We start from the raw sequence: 17,073 nt of genomic DNA on the forward strand, positions 1-17,073 counted from the left end.
AAATTCTTTGTTGATGATGTTATTTTTTCTGAATATCATTTTGCCCTCTCCTGGCATTCATCGTCCAATGAAAAGATTCTTCTCTTCCCATTTTGTTCTTATATATGTGATTTTTTTTTTCTTTTAAGATTGCATCTGTTTTGGGCTGGGGGTTTAGCTCAGTGGCATCGTGCCTGGCTGGAAAGCGCAAGGTCCTGAGTTTGATTCATAGTACTGGGGGAAAACAAAAAAGATTGTATCTGTTTGATTTTAAGTAGTTGACCTTGAAGTGCCTCAGTGTCATTTTTTTTTTTCCAGTACCAGGGATCGTACTCAGGACCTTGCGCTTGTGAGGCAGGCATGGTGCACTGAGCTAAATCCCCAGCCCCTCAGTGTCATTTTTATATTTAGTCTGCTTGGGAGTCCACCGAGATAAATGAATCTGTGTGTTGGTGTTTGTGACCAAATTTGGAAACTTTCCAGCCAATACATCTCACAAGTATCTGCTCTTTTTTGCTCTTCCTTCCTTTCGGAACCTCAGTAATGTGTATTAGACTTTATTAGAATCTTGATTCTGTCCTGGAGGTCATTGATGCTCTTAATTTTTTTGGTTTTGGCTGTACTTTGGATGATTTCTGTTGATCTATCTTCTGGTTCTTTGATGGGGATGGAGACTAAAGGATTTTAAAGCAGGATATCTACTTGATCAAATTTTATTAAAGAAAAAAAATTACCTTTCTCCAGGTGGAACTTGGCTCTGCCCCAGGTTTTCAGTTCTTTTTTTGGTACTGGGATTGAACTTGGGACCTTTTGCTTTCGAGGCAGGTGCCAGAACCACTGAGTTAAATCCCCGGCTTTCAGTTCTTCTTGTTGACAACCCATTAACCACCTTGGCCCCTGAGTTCTGTGACCTTTGTTGCTTTTCTTATCTGCTCCTGAGTTGTCTAGTACTCCACTCCCATGCCAGACCTTTGACCAAGTCACTGTCTAAAGCTACTTCACCTGAAGGATCAATGATTCGATTCGTGCAGAACACACGCCGAATCAGCCCGCTGCAGACAGGCAGGTCTGTGCACGCCCTACCGAGGTCCTGAGTCACAAGGAAGACACCGAATCACCCCACTGCAGACAGGCAGCCACCTGATTCCACATTACAAAGGCACAGAGGACACCAGACCACCAGACCAAGGTACTGAGTCCCACTGTTCCCAGCCCAGAGGTAGGGGCTTCTGAGCCGGCGTCCCACTGCTCCTGGTCCAGAGGAAGGGCCTTCCTGGTCACCATCCCTCCTGCTGCTCCCAGCCCAGAGGAAAGGGCTTTTGGGCCACCTTCTGTCCCACTGCTCCTGGCCCAGAGGAAGGGGCTTCCGGGCCACCATCCCTCCCACCGCTCCTGGCCCACAGGGAGGGGCTTCTGAGCCACCATCCCACTGCTCCTGGTTCAGAGGAAGGGGTTTCCTGGCCACCATCCCTCTGGCTGCTCCCAGCCCACAGGAAAGGGCTTTTGGGTCACCATCCCTACCACTGCTCCCCACCCGTGTCCCACCTCACCCACCTCGGAGGAGGTAATCCGTGCAGGTGATGACAGCCCCCCGGCCCAGTCGAAATGAGAAAACACGTAAATAAGTCTCAAAACCAGACTTCCAGATCACCTACAGCAACCCCAAAGGGAAATGAGTTGGAACACTCTGATACTCAACCACTTGGACCCACTGAACTGGCAACAAAAGGGGATCTGGAAAAAATGAAATCAGAAATAATTTCTCAGCTAACAGGAGAAATTGTGCTCTTAGTGCAAGACATGATTAATTAGAGGATCTGAGGAACATGATGGAATCCCACCATAAGAAACAAATGGAATCCATAAAACAGATGCAAATAGATTTCCAGGACATGAAAAACTCCATTGAAAGTCTACACAGCAGAATCAGCCAGTGTGAGAACAGAATTTCAGATATAGAAGATAAGATTGCAATTAGTGACCAGGAAAAGAAAAATTGCTTCAGAATTATAAGGGAACATGAGAAATCAATCCAGCAGCTGCTAGATGATGCAAAGAAGAATAACATCAGACTGATTGGAGTCAATGAAGAAACAGGAGAGAGTGCAGATGACATAAAAAATCTCTTCACAGAAATAATGGCAGAAAACTTCCCAAGCAGGGGAAAAGAGCTTGACATACAGATAAATGAGGCATGTAGGACTCCAAATAGCCTTGATCAAAAAAAATCTACACATAGGCATAAAATTGCTAAGATTCCAGAAACACAGCAGAAGAACAAAGTTCTCCAAGCAGTCAGAGAAAAGAAACAAATCACATACAAAGGAAAGCCCATTAGAATCACAGCAGACTTCTCAACACAAACCATCAAGGCAGGAAGAGCTTGGAGTGACATATTCCAAGCCCTAAAAGAAAACAGCCTCCAACCCAGATTGATGTACCCTGCAAAACTATCTTTCAAAATGGATGGAGAAATAAGATACTTTCATGACAAAGGGCACCGTAGGAACTTCATGAATACCAAACCAGCACTCCAAAGAATTTTACACAGTAGCCTGGGAACAGACATTGAGGATCCCAACCCCAGGAAGCAATGCAGAATGAACCCATCTGGCATGACAAGAAATTAAATGTAAAGGGGGAGAACCCAACAAAAAGAAAAAGTCATGGCAATGACAAGTCAGTACGTTTCAGTGATAACCATCAACATTAATGGTCTCAATTCACCAATCAAAAGAAATAGACTGGCAGAATGGGTCAAGAAGGAAAATCCAACAATATGCTGCATACAAGAAACACACTTCATTCAAAAAGAAACTCATAGACTGAAAGTTAAAGGGTGGAAAACAATACTGCATGCGACGGGAACCCAAAAAAAAGCAGGAGTAGCTATCCTCTTGGCAGATCAAGTAGATTTCAAACCAACACTGATTAAGAGAGACGAAGAAGGACACTACATCCTTGTAAAGGGAAGAATCCAAGAGGAAGAGATGACAATCATAAATATCTATGCACCAAACACTAGTGCACCCAACTATATAAAACAAATACTAACAGACATGAAAAGTCATATATGCACTAATACAATTGTAGTGGGGGACCTCAACACCCCACTGTCACAAATAGATAGATCAACTAGACTAAAAATAAGTAATGAAATGCTAGGACTCAATCGAACTCTGGAACAAATGAACTTAACAGATGTTTACAGAGTCTTCCACCCCACACAATCAGAATACACATTCTTCTCAGATGCACATGGGTCATTCTCAAAAATAGAACACATACTCACACATAGAACATGTTTAAGTAAGTGCAAAGGAATTGAAGTTATCCCCTGTATATTATCAGACCATAGTGTGATGAAATTGGAGATCCATAGCAAAAGAAACTCAAAAAATTTCGTAAACACGTGGAAATTGAACAACACACTTCTGAATAACCAATGGGTCACAGAGGAAATTAAAGAAGAAATCAGACAGTTCCTTCAATTAAATGACAATGACAATACAACATATCGGAATCTATGGGACACAAGGAAAGTAGTCTTAGGAGGGAAATTCATAGCAGTGAATAATCATATTAGGAAAACAGAATGAGCCCAATTAAACAACCTGATGCTGAACCTCAAGCTTCTAGAAAAAGAAGAGCAGGACAACCCCAAAGCTCATACAAGGGAGGAAATTATAAAGATCAGAGCAGAAATCAATGCAATGGAGACTAAGAGAACGATACAAAAAATCAATGAAGCCAAGAGTTGGTTCTTCGGAAGAATCAACAAAATTGACAAACCTTTAGCCAACCTTATCAGAAAAAGGAAAGAAAAGGCCCAAATCCATGCAATTAGGAATGAAAAGGATGAAATTACAACAGACCCAGCAGAAATCCAGAAGATCATCAATACCTACTTCTAGGACCTATACGCCAATAAGATGGACAACACAGAAGAAATGGACAGATTTCTAGACACATATGAATTACCAAAGTTGAACGAAGAAGACCTAAAAATTCTGCACAACTCAATATCAGCCAATGAAATTGAAAATGTAATTAAAAACTTATCAACTAAGAAAAGCCCGGGCCCTGATGGCTTCACTGCTGAATTCTACAAGACATTTAGAGAGGAACTGCTGCCACTACTGTTTAAACTCTTCAATGAAATTGAAAGGGAAGCAATACTCCCAAATTCATTCCTGGAAGCAAGCATCACCTTGATCCCCAAAGCAGAGAAAGACCCAACTGAAAAAGAGAACTATAGGCCAATCTCACTAATGAACATAGATGCAAAAATCCTTAATAAGATACTGGCAAACAGAATGCAGAAGATCATCAAGAAGATCATACACCCTGATCAAGTGGGATTCATCCCAGGGATGCAGGGATGGTTCAATATACGAAAATCAACTAATGTAATACACTATATCAATAGAGCCAAGGACAAAAACCATATGATTATCTCCATAGACACAGAAAAAGCATTTGACAAAATCCAACATGCATTTATGATAAAAACTCTACAAAAAATTGGAATAAATGGTCTCTACCTCAAACTGATAGAAGCCAACTATGAAAAACCAACAGCCAATATCATACTAAATGGTCAAAAACTGAAATCCTTCACACTCAAATCAGGAACAAGACATGTCCACTATCACCACTCTTGTTCAATATAGTTCTGGAAACATTAGCCACAGCTATTAGAGAAGAGAAAGAAATAAAAGGAATAAAGATAGGTAATGAAGAAGTCAAATTGTCATTATTTGCAGATGACATGATACTCTATATGGAAGACCCCAAGAACTCCACCCAAAGTCTTCTAGACTTAATAACCAAATTCAGTCAAGTAGCTGGTTACAAGGTCAACACACAAAAATCAATAGCTTTCCTCTACACCAATGACAGACTCACTGAGAGGGAAATAGCACAAATAATTCCTTTCACAATAGCATCCAAAAAACTGAAATACCTAGGAATCAACCTAATAAAAGAAATCAAAGACCTCTTCTCTGAAAACTATGGCACTCTGAAAAGAGAGATTGAAGATGATATCAGAAAATGGACAGACATCCCCTGCTTCTGGGTAGGAAGGATTAATAGAGTGAAAATGGCCATACTTCCAAAACTGCTATATAGATTTAATGGAATTCCAATTGAGATCCCAGCAGCATACTTCATAGACCTCGAGAAAATAATCCAAAAATTCATTTGGAACAAGAAGAGACCCAGAATAGCAAAAGCAATTCTAGGTAACAGAGACATGGCAGGGGATATCACAATCCCCAACCTGCAACTCTACTACAAAGCTACTGTGATAAAAACAGCATGGTACTGGCAAAGAAACAGACCTGAGGACCAGTGGAACAGATTAGAAGATGCAGAAACAATGCCAGACACACTCAGCCATCTCATCTTTGACAAAGGAGCCAAACACCCTCACTGCAGGAAAGATAGCCTCTTTAATAAATGGTGCTGGAAAAATTGGGCTTCAACTTGACAAAGATTAAAACTAGACCTATATCTCTCACCATGCACTAAACCAAAATCAAAATGGATTAAAGATCTAAATATTAAAATAGAAACTCTGAACCAGTTGGAACAGAGGCTATGTAGAACCCTTGAAGACATCAGTGTAGGAAAAGATTTTATGAACAAAACCTCAGTTGCCCGTGAACTAGCACAAACAATCAACAAATGGGATCTCTTCTTATTAAAAGGCTTCTGCACAGCAAGAGAAACCACCAGCAGTGTGAAGAGACAACCCACAATGTGGGAAAAAATCTTCACCTGCTCTTCCTCAGACAAAGGTCTACTATCTCAAATCTGTAAAGAACTTAAAAAGATCAGACCTCCCAAATTTAAAGACCCAATCCAAAAATGGGCATCTGAAATGAACAGACATTTCTCAGACAAAGAAGCAGAAATAGCAAATAAATACATGAAAAAATGTTCAACATCACTGGTCATTCGAGAGATGCAAATGAAAACAACGCTGAGATTCCACTTCACTCCAGAAAGAATGGCTGCTATCATGAAATCAACCAATAACCAATGCTGGCGGGGCTGTGGGGAAAGAGGAACCCTGCTCCACTGCTGGTGGGAGTGTAGACTGGTGCAACCACTGTGGAAATCAGTATGGAGATACCTCAAAGAACTAGGACTGGAAATCCCATTTGACCCTGCTATTCCACTGCTGGGGATCTTCCCCAAAGAATTAAAAGAATCATACCACAGTGATATATGTGCACCCATGTTCATAGCGCAATTTGTAATAGCTAAAACTTGGAAACAGCCCAAATGCCCATCAACTGGAGACTGGATAAAGAAAATGTGGTTTTTTAATAAAATGGAGTACTACTCAGCCATAAAAAATGAGAAATTAGAGACATTTATAACTAAGTGGATGCACATTGAGGCAATACTCTTAAGTGAAATAAATAGGACACACGTGTAAATACTGAATAGTTTCTCTGGTGTGAGAAACTGAAAGTGTAAATAAGGACTAAATGTATAATAGGTAATGTGAAATAGGAAGAAAAGGGGCAAAGGGAAAGGAAGTGAGAGGGCTAGGGGAAAGGATAGAAGGGAATGGGATTAATATGAGAAAATGGAAAAATAGGAACAAAATCTTTGTAAATAGGGAGGACTGGAGGGGTTGGAGGGCTGGGCAAGGTTGAAAAATAAGAACCAAGAGAGACTGTGTAAAGGTGCAAATTTCTAATGATGAATGTCATTATATTGTATACCTACAATGTACCAATTATTCGAATGAATAGTCGATAATGTAAAATAGGAATAAAAGGTCCAAAGGGGTAGGGGTAGTGGGAGGCACAGGGGAAAGGAAAGAAGGGAAAGGAAAAAATGATGAGAAATGGAAAAAATGGAAATAAAGTCTTTGTAAATAGGGAAGGGTGGAGGGCGTGAAGGGAGGGCTAGGAATGGGGAAAAAATAAGAACCAAGATGCATTATATAAAGGTACAATTCCCAATGAGTAATGTAATTGTGTTGTATACCTAAAATGTACCAATAAAAGAATTTAATACAAAAAAAAAAAAGAATCGATGATTCAACGCCCTCAGCATATCCTCCTCACATCTGCTCCCACAGTGTCTAGTTTTCTTCTCTACCAGATTCTTCTATCTTCTGACTCTGTTTCTCTCGCAATCCATCAGTCTTATTGATTTGTCATGGCTCCTGGCTCCATTGTCTTCCTGGTTCATGATTTCAGCAGCATTCTTCCTGGTGCCTACAACTTCCATTTCCTGATATTCTTTTCACACTCTATTGATCAAGAGCACAACCATGTATGAAACCCATTACTTCCTGCTTCTGTGGTTTAGTACCGAATCATTGCACATTGATTGTCATGGTGCTTATAGGGTCAAGAAATTTGATTGTCAGTATTGCTCCAATTTGAATTTTGCAGTGGTAACCCTGTTTTATTCTTTTACCTTAGGCATCCTGTGTCTTTACTCATTTTTTATATATTTTATTTCAGTCTAAATAGTATCAGACCTGCAAAATTTTGCCTTTAGATTTACAAAAGTTAAAGATATTGGTAATACCTACTATTGGTGAAGATGTATGAAAATTGCACTTAAATGAGGAACAGAAATTTCAGCCCAAGTCTGATCTCAAGGCTCATGTTCAGCTTTGTTTTAAGCTATATGAATAATATATAAATAGGTTTTCATTGTAAGTACTTCGGAAAACAGATACGGCAAAAAACTAAGCCTACCATTTTTACAGAACTCTCCTGCCATCCCACCTCCCTCATGAGAGGTAACAACTGTTTGAGTTTGGTATACTGTATCTTTCCAGATCTTTGTGTGTTTTTGTGTATATGTGTGCATGCATGCATTTGCATACATATTTATGTATATGAAGTTTTATATTTCTTAGACAGGGTCTTGCTATTTAGTTCAGGCTGGCCTTGAACTCAACTATGTGGCCTGGGTTGAACTCAAACTCATAGCAATCCTTCTGCCTCAGCCTCCCAAGTGCTGGGATTACAGGCATATGCCACCATGCCAGGCAGCATATGTGATGTTTTCAAAAACAAAAAACATGGCCGGGTATTTAGCTCAGTGGTTCCGCTGTCTGCCTTGCAAGCACAAGGATCCGAGTTCGATCCCCAGTACCAAAAAACTCCCCAAAAAACCCAAAAACAAAAACATAAGTCATAGTGTACATAGTGTTGTCCATGCCTTTTCTATTTGCCTCCTTATTTTTGGGCTGTGGAACTCAGGCTGTTCTTGAACTCACTTTGTAGGCCAGGTTGTCCTTGAATTCACTGTCCTCCTACCTCAGCCTCCACTTGGGATTACAGGTGTGTGTTTGCCTTCTGTTAAAAAATTGTTTTTTCTTCCTGAACTCTAGGTTTTATAAGACTTCTGTGTATCAGATGCATTCCTTAAGAAATAGTTTCCTTGTTGTATTAAAGGCTGCTAATATGATTGTGGATCAGGGTGAAGTTACTATTATTAACCCATTGGGTTTTATAACTCTTGCTAAAAGCAAAACATCATTTCTTCTCTTGTGACCTCACCTCTAATAATTGCAATTTGTATTCGATTTTCTGAATAGAGAAAATGGCTCTTGTACCCCTCTTTCCTTTTGTGAGAGCCCTCAAGAAATCTATGGTTGAGGATGCCATGGTGTTGTACTGTGGGTCTCCGGCTCTTGGAGCAGAATGGAGCTGCCATGCCGGGCTCCCCCACCCAGGACAAACACTTGAGGTTTGCCTTTCTCCAACAGGTTGTTTACATTTGAAACCTCTGTACAACCTGAGACAGATTTGTGTCAGATCTTTTCTTTTCACTAGGCTGGGTGTCCATAATGGCAGAAGCATTGAAATCTCAACACATTATGGAAGCTTCACATGCTGCCAGAACTCTGGCTAACCTAGACCGAGAAACTGTGCAAGAGAAATACCAGGATGGTGTGTACGTGCTCCATCCCCAGCACCGAACAAGGTGAGCAAACAGAACACTGATGTTGGTGTCTTTGGGAACATAAAGCCAGGGGGCTTAAAGTTTTAATATACTTCTGTATAATTTAGAGAAGTTGAATACTTTATTCATAAATCAAATAGTTAATACTGAAACAGTTTATCAATAATAATCTCAGAAGAACTGAAGGGTGTCTGAAAGCACAAGAAGTAAATCATCAGGGTTCTTTGCAAAGGGCCAACCTTCAGTGAGCTTGCATTCATCTGTTAGGATGTGTACTACTTACACTTTGAAATATGTATCTTCTTTGTTTCAAAGCATTTTCACTTAGATCTGAGTTAGTTACTGATGTGGATCACAGAAGTCAGTCTGAATTGGAAGGAGATTTGACTTCATTGATACATGCAGCCAAATGAACCTGCATGTGGGCCTGGAGCTCCAGGCTGGAGAAGGTTTATGCTAGGAGTCAACACATGCGTAGGAAAGAATAAGACGTAATAAGTTCAACTCTTACTCCTCGTAAAGTTATTACTGGTTACTATTTCTAGTTATGTCATTGCTGACATAAGTATAGGAAGGATGGCAATGAAAAATATACATAGTTCTTATATTTTCATTTAATACTTGAAAAATAATTTGAAGAAATAGCAAAAAAATTTAAATTTGAAAATGGATTGCCTGGTTAATTCCAATTTGTAAATGCGATAATATATGTTGTGTGTGCATTGCGTAATTGCATGTATACTATAGTTTGTAACCAATGCACTACCTATAATTTTTTTTTTTTTTTTTTGGTACCGGGGATCGAACTCGGGTCCTTGCGGTCGCGCAGCAGGCAGCAAAACCACTGAGCTAAACCCCCGGCCCCTACCTATATTTTTATATCTCCAAAGAAAGAATATATTACCCCAACATCTCATTTACTCTATTTCTGATAAATATTTTCTTTAATAAAATTTTGAAGTTTCATGTATACTGACTTTGAAACTATATCAACATATTATCCAATTGTCAAATACGTTGATTTTTAGAATATTCTTATGGACTTGTTCAGAGAGTATCTGATGATGGTGTCTGTCACTTGATCAGCTACTGAGCTCACTGTAGTCACTTGTGGCTAGTCTGCCCAGCTAAAACAGCTCCCTTTCTAGAGAGAGATCTGTGAGCATGCTCTGTGTATTTCTTTGTCCAAAGTCCTTCAAAGATATCTCAGCAACCCTGTGCCTTAAAACTTGCCATAATTCTTTTTTTTTTTTTGGTACCGGGGATTGAACTCTGGACCTTGCGCTTCCGAGGCAGGCACTGGAACCACTGAGCTAAATCCCCAGCCCTTAATTCTTATTTTATGTCACATAAGCCTGCCAAAGCATCATCCACAGAGAATGATATATAAAGTCTTATCATAGCAATAATGCATTTATTCTGCTTCTTTTTAAAACTCTCTCTTTTCTTAGTCAGCCCATTAAAGCCGATGTCCTTTTTATTCATGGCCTTATGGGAGCAGCATTCAAAACATGGCGCCAGCAGGACAGTGAGCAGGTTTTGACTGAAAAGGCTTTGGAGGATGAAGACAGGTACACCACCTGCTGGCCTAAGGTAAGGAGCAGTGGCTTTGCCTGCACTGCGGCACCACTGCTCTTGCAGCCTTCCTGTGACTTGTTCCTTTTCTCTTCCTGGGACTTAGGGGCACCTGCAGTATGTTACATTAACAGCTGGGTTTGTGTGACCCTGTATTATATAGTTTCTGTTTAGGGCACAGCCTCTAAAAGAATATTCTTTTTTTTTTTGGTACCGGGGATTGAACTTGGGTCATTGCAGTTGTGCAGCAGGTGGCGAAACCACTGAGCTAAATCCCTGGCCCGCTAAAAGAATATTCTATAAGTAAAAAATAGGGAAAGGCGCATAATAACTCACTTCCATTGAAGCATAATATGAAAAATATATATCCATAATTTACATAATCAATTTTATAATCTTTATAAAGCTAGAAAGACTGAAGAAGTAATTCTACTTTGCATTTCTTTTATATTATTTTTTCCAAAGAGCCTTAACTCTGGAAAAAATTCATTGACTGGAACTTAACTAAAGTGCATTTTGGATTGATGCTGTATATATGTGGGAATAATTTCCAGGGCTTTCCTCAACTACCTTTTGCTCACTTTCACAAAAGCGAGAATGGCTCACACTTTCTGCTAGTGATGCTGAAGTGTAAAGATGACCATTAAATCAGGGGTCCCAAAGATGAACTGTAACTGTCATTAATATCTTTGAATTCTCAGGTCCAGAGTTCTCTGTTGGACTATACAGTCTGTTCTGAGATCATAGCTTTTGACCAAATGCTTTAAAAAGCTATTAGAGCTAGGGCTGGGGATTTAGCTCAGTGGTTTTGCCGCCTACTGCACAAGCCCAAGGACCTGAGTTCAATCCCCGGTACCAAAAAAAAGCTATTAGAGCTAAATTCCAAAAACAAGCCTTGCTTTGGGCTATAGCAGATTAAAATTGAGAATATTCTGGTGATACCTTCATACTGTTTTGTCCAGAAATATAAAAAGATAGAATCCTTGTTTTTATAGTCAAGCTTTATTTATTTTTTTGGTACCGGGGATCGAACTTGGGTCCTTGTGCTTGCAGGGCAGGCAGTGGCACCACTGAGCTAAATCCCCGGCCCAGTCAAGCTTTATTTTAATGTCATCTTTAATCAGTTGTCCATTGCATGAAACCTTTAATTATAAATTCAACTACTAGGCAGAAAGTTGGAAGTAAGTTGAGGTGGTGGAAATTCATGCATGTTCTTATAATTTTCATTTTACTTAGACATGGTTAGCAAGAGACTGTCCTGCTCTTCGAATTATATCTGTGGAGTATGACACCAGCCTCAGCGACTGGAGAGCAAGATGCCCTATGGAAAGGTAACTTTAGAGGAGATATTAAATGAAGAAAGGCTCAGGCTATTAAGTGGATCCACTGAGATGGGGATTGATTTTTATCTTGATACCATAGGCAGGATTTTAAGTGCTGGAAATGAATCTCAGGGCCATGTACATGCTAAGCAAGTGCTCTACCACTGAGCTACACCCCCAGGCAGAGTTTTCTTATAAAAACAATGAAATAGTAAAAGTCTTAGATACATTATCAGTATTGTACTCCTAACCTAGTTCTTTTGTAACTCAATAATGAAGGATCATGGATTCTGTAGCAGTATCCAGTTTCTACCAAAAGCAAAAGTGATGTTTTTTGCTTTTGTGTTCACAACCATACTGGCCAAAGGAAGCAAAGAAAAAGATGCTGAGTAAATTCAGCTCCTATGTCTCTTTTATATCCCTTGTGCTAGCTGAGTACATAGGAAAGAGCCTTGGTTTTCTGGGGATAGGACCTTGATTGTAGCCCAGTCCTGCCTTTGACTCACTGTCTAGTCTTAGACAAGTTGTTTAATGCGTGTGGGAACCTTCGTGTGTAGATTGAGGAAGATGGTCTACTCAGTGTTGTTAAAACACTGCTCTCTGGGGCTAGGGATTTAGCTCAGTGGTTCCACCGCCTGACTGGCAAGTGCAAGATCCTGAGTTTGAACCCGGTACCAAAAAAAAAACAAAACACTGCTTTCTACGTGGAGCCTGCGAAGGTGCTGAGAAGATGCTCAGGGCAAGCAGCAGGATCCAAGTCTCCCTCCCATTTCTCTCCTGGGAGCTCTGGGGAACCTTTTCTCTGAAGAAAGGTGTCTATAGATATCAGACTGGATAGTTTTGAAGTTCTCCTTTGGTTTTAAAATTAGTTTGAAATAACTAATTTGAATAGTTTCTTAGTATATTTCTAAATAATGAACCAAAATGATGGAAGCTTAATATGTGTAGCATAAATACAGATAGAACCAAAACTCGCAAAATAGACAACAGAGTCTCTAAGAGACACTTTTATTGTTAGACAGTAGAATTAGAAGGAACATTCACACACACTAACTTCTGGGGGAAGCTGGGCTAAGACTCAAGTTCGACCTGTAAAAATAGACACATTCGATGCTGAAACAATACTCTTTAGTAGATGAATGGCCTGTTCTGCATTTAGGTGGCCCTAATGCCAGTACTAATTAGTTGCAAAAACAGAATGAGCAGCTTCAGAAACTGAGCAAGTAGGGGTATCCCTCACTCCAAAATAGAGTATATAGGCTTCTTGACTTGAAAAGTTAGATAGCAAATTTGGGGGATCATGCCTCCTGTCATGCCTGCTGTTTTCCTTTTGTTCAGAAAGTCCATTGCATTCAGAAGCAACGAACTTCTTAGGAAGCTCAGAGCTGCTGGTGTTGGGGATAGGCCAATAATTTGGATATCACATAGCATGGGAGGTAAGGATAGTTTCATCTTTGCAGAATGACCATTGTGAGGTTGTCACCAGTGGGGCTTACTTGAAGTTCCTGCGTTTCTCTATTTCACTTACTTGTACCACTGTCCCTACCCCACCTCCATTTTAACATTGCTATTCTCCTTCTCTGCTCTTTGTTTTTGTAGAAGGGGACAGCTAGTAACCATGCAAGAGGGAGGGGTTCCAACTTGATGCATTCATGTCCTAGTCAGCCTCACACTGAGGGATGTTTACAGGTCACACTTGGATAAGCCAGCATTCCTGGCTAGCCCCAGGAGTGCTCCTTTCATCCTCCCTGTGCTCCCTCACCATTGCAGATTCCTGGTTGCTTTGGTGCCCATGCTGCCACCACCACCACCACCCCCGCCCAGTCTCCTCCAGCCCAGCTGTTTCCCAATCTACCTTGTAGACACCCTTTCTACAGCCCTCAGCCTACTTTATCTGATGAAGTACTCAGGATGGCTGACCCCAGGTCACCTTTTTGCTGAAGGAAAGGTGGCTATAGCCCTTCACATCCTCAAAGATCTACAGTCACCATCCTTGTGATCGATCTTTGTATTACTTGGGTACGAGGATGGAGGAAAAGATGCCTTCCTAGGTGCATTTTCCACAGCAGTTGGGTGTCCTTGCTGGGACTATAACTTTGCATCTTCATGTTCTCCTGGATGCAGGCTGTGTGGCAGAATGGGGAGCTGCTGTCACCTCAGTTATGGCACACCCAGCTCAGATGGGTGGGATATTACAGGGATAGTGGATTCTGGGATGGAAAGATCTATCCTATCCTGCAGACACGTTTCTACAGTCTTACCTGTTAGTAGGCTTATACTATGAATTCTAGAGGACCATGGTGTTAATAAGTGTTAACATTTTAAAGCCCTGTTTCTTGTACTACAGAGAATTAGTGTTTAACTGGTTCTTAACTGTTGTATCTGTTTCTTGTTTTGCCTTTTGAAAAAGAAAAATAGAGGGGAAGAAGATAGCTTATACACAATTTTTCTTTCTTCTCTGTGGCCAGGTCTTCTTGTCAAAAAGATGCTGTTGGAAGCCTCTAAGAAGCCAGAAATGAGTACCGTTATAAAGAATACCAGAGGAATCATTTTTTACAGTGTTCCTCATCATGGATCACGTTTGGCTGAATACTCTGTCAATATTCGTTATCTTCTCTTTCCCTCTTTGGAAGTCAAAGAGCTCAGTAAAGGTAATTCTTTCTGTCACAAAAGAAATTGGGCTATATTACTATTAATTATATAGGAAGAGAAAAGCAGTTTCTTCCTTGGATTTATTATCTTGTTATTGATATGTAATTGTGTTTAGACTATTCATGAAGAATTTCTGGTTTGGGTCTTTTTTTCTTTTAATACCTTCTGTTTTTGTTCTTAAGCCACTATTTACTCAAATATAACCACAAGTTTAGTATTATCTTAATCAAGCACTTAGAAAAATTATACATAATGTTTTGCTTAAGTATTATTCCAGATTATTAAGAAACTATTTTCCTTGAATTTGGAAAATCATCAACTGTTAAAATACAAACTTTTAAAAGATTTTTAGCATATTAAGTATAAAGTGCTACAAAACAAATATAGTGTTTGATCAATAAGCGTTTTTCCCTGGAACACCTGTTAATTAGAATTTGGACTCCTTGGATTGAGTTATCTCTTTGCTCATATTTTCTTTGTTCTGCTTTGTGGAGTTCATCTTTCTCAACATGGTCTAATTTAACTTGAAGTATAGTTTGAATTGCACTTTTTTTCTTGAGATATAATATTTGATATTATGTTGTTGTAATTTGATATATATATGCAGGGCATAATAATCAAATCAACGTAGTAAGCATTTCCATCTCTTCAAACATTAATAATTTATATGCATTGGGAATTTTGTACTTTTTTAGTCATTTTAATCAATAGTTTTCTAGAAAAACCAGAACTAATTCTTCCTCGTCATTGTTGCCTGTGCCACTTACTGAACTTCTTTCCATTTCCTCCACGCTCCATCCTTCCCAATCTCTTTTGGGACCACTGGTCTGTTCTGTTGAGATTCACTTGTTTCTACAAATGAATAAGAACATATGGAATTTGTCTTTCTGAGTATGGGTTATTTCACTTAATGACTTCCAGTTGCTGCAAAGGACAGGATTTCATTCCTTTTTTACGGCTCAGTATTATTGCATTGTGTATATATACCACATTTTCTTCATCCATTCATCCACTGATAGGAATCTAGTTGATTCTATCTTTTAGCTATTATTAATATTGGTGCAATACCTTTTTGCAAGTATCTTTTTGGTGTAATATTACAGAATTGCTGGATCACATGGTACTTTGAGTTTTTTGAGGAATCTCTGTATTGTTTGCTATAGTGGCTATACTGATTTACATTTCTACCAAAATGTATAAAAGTTTCTTTTTCTGCATCCTCACTGGCATTTGTTATTTTTTGCCTCTTTGATGACAACCATTCTAACTGTGGGGAGATGATATAGTGGTTTTGATTTGCATTTCCCTTGTGACTAGTGAGAATGAACATCTTTCTATACTTGTTGGCCATTTGTATGTTTTCTTTTGAGAAGCATCTGGTTAGTTCTTTAGCCTCTTTTAAAACTGAATTATTTCTTTAATGTTCAGCTTTCTGAGTTCTTTATATATTCTACATACTAATCACTTGTCAAATGAATAATTTGCAAATTATTTTCTACCATTTTGTAGGTTATCTCTTAATTCTGTTATTTCCTTTGCCATGCAGAAGCTTCTTAGTATAAGATAATATAATTCTCACTTGACTATTTTTACTTTTGTTGCTTGTGGAATCCTACCTAAAAAAATTATTGCCTTATACTGGTGTCTTGAAATGTTTCCCCTGTTTTCTAATAGTAATTTAATTTTTTTACATTTAAATATTTGATCAATTTTGAGTTGATTTTTGTGTACAGTGAGAGGAGGGACCTAGTTTCATTCCCCCCTCTCTGATTATCTCTCTCCCTCTCTCTCTCTCTCTCTCTCTCTCTCCACCTCTCCACACACACAAACACACACACAATTTGCAAGCACTGTTTAATGAAGATAGTGCTTTTTCTGCAGTGTTATGTTCTAGTCATCTTTGTTAAAAATAAGTTGACTGGATGAATATAGATTAATTTCCAACTTCTTTACCCTGTTCCATTGGTCTGTGTTTTAATTGATAGTACTATGATGTTTTGGTTACTATAGCTTTGAAGTGCATTTTGATGTCAGATATTGTGAGGCCTTCAGCTTTTTATTCTCTCAAGGATTGCTTGGCTATTCTAGGTCTTCAGTTGTTGCATATGAATTTTAGGACTGTTTTTTCTACTTCTGTGAAGAAAGTCATTGATATTTTGATGAGAATTGCATTAATTCTAGATTGCTTTAGATAGTATGGTACTTTTAATATTAATTCTTCTGATCCATGAATATGGGAGTATCTTGCCATTTTCTTCTTTCATCAGTTCTTTATAATTTTCATTGTAGAAATCTCTCACTTCCTTGGTTAAATTTATTCCTGAATTTTTGCAGCTATTATGAATGGTATAGTTTTCTTATTTTTTCATCAAGTTCATTATTAGTGTATAAAAATGTAATTCTTCTTTGTACAATTTTGTATCCTACAACTTTAGTGAATGTACATTTCAGTAGGACTTATGATCTTTTTGATGGAGCATTTGATTTTTCTATTTATAAAATCATATCATTTGCAAAAGTGAATAATTTAACTACTTCTTTTCCGATTTGGATATCCTGTATTCCTTTATCCTGTATTCCTTTCTCTTGCCTA

The 17,073-nt window shown here is 38.9% G+C and overlaps 1 protein-coding gene across 5 annotated transcripts in view; it reads left to right on the forward strand.

The window, feature by feature from the left end:
* Serac1 (serine active site containing 1) overlaps positions 1-17,073 on the forward strand; it is an 83,004-nt gene that overhangs the window by 42,693 nt on the left and 23,238 nt on the right. For all 5 annotated transcript variants that reach the window (XR_002386858.2, XR_015444009.1, XM_004856829.3 and 2 more), the window contains 5 exons: positions 8,802-8,952; positions 10,383-10,524; positions 11,743-11,837; positions 13,167-13,264; positions 14,297-14,479. Coding sequence is in view for 3 of the 5 variants with exons in the window: in XM_004856829.3 (XP_004856886.1) it covers positions 8,802-8,952; positions 10,383-10,524; positions 11,743-11,837; positions 13,167-13,264; positions 14,297-14,479 (669 nt within the window). In the remaining 2 variants the exon portion in view is untranslated. The remainder of the gene's footprint in view (positions 1-8,801; positions 8,953-10,382; positions 10,525-11,742; positions 11,838-13,166; positions 13,265-14,296; positions 14,480-17,073) is intronic.

This window comes from Heterocephalus glaber, unplaced genomic scaffold (assembly GCF_053883595.1).
Source record: "Heterocephalus glaber isolate CG9 unplaced genomic scaffold, H.glaber_assembly_v1.0 deba00001592, whole genome shotgun sequence".
NCBI classification, from domain to species: domain Eukaryota; kingdom Metazoa; phylum Chordata; class Mammalia; order Rodentia; family Bathyergidae; genus Heterocephalus; species Heterocephalus glaber.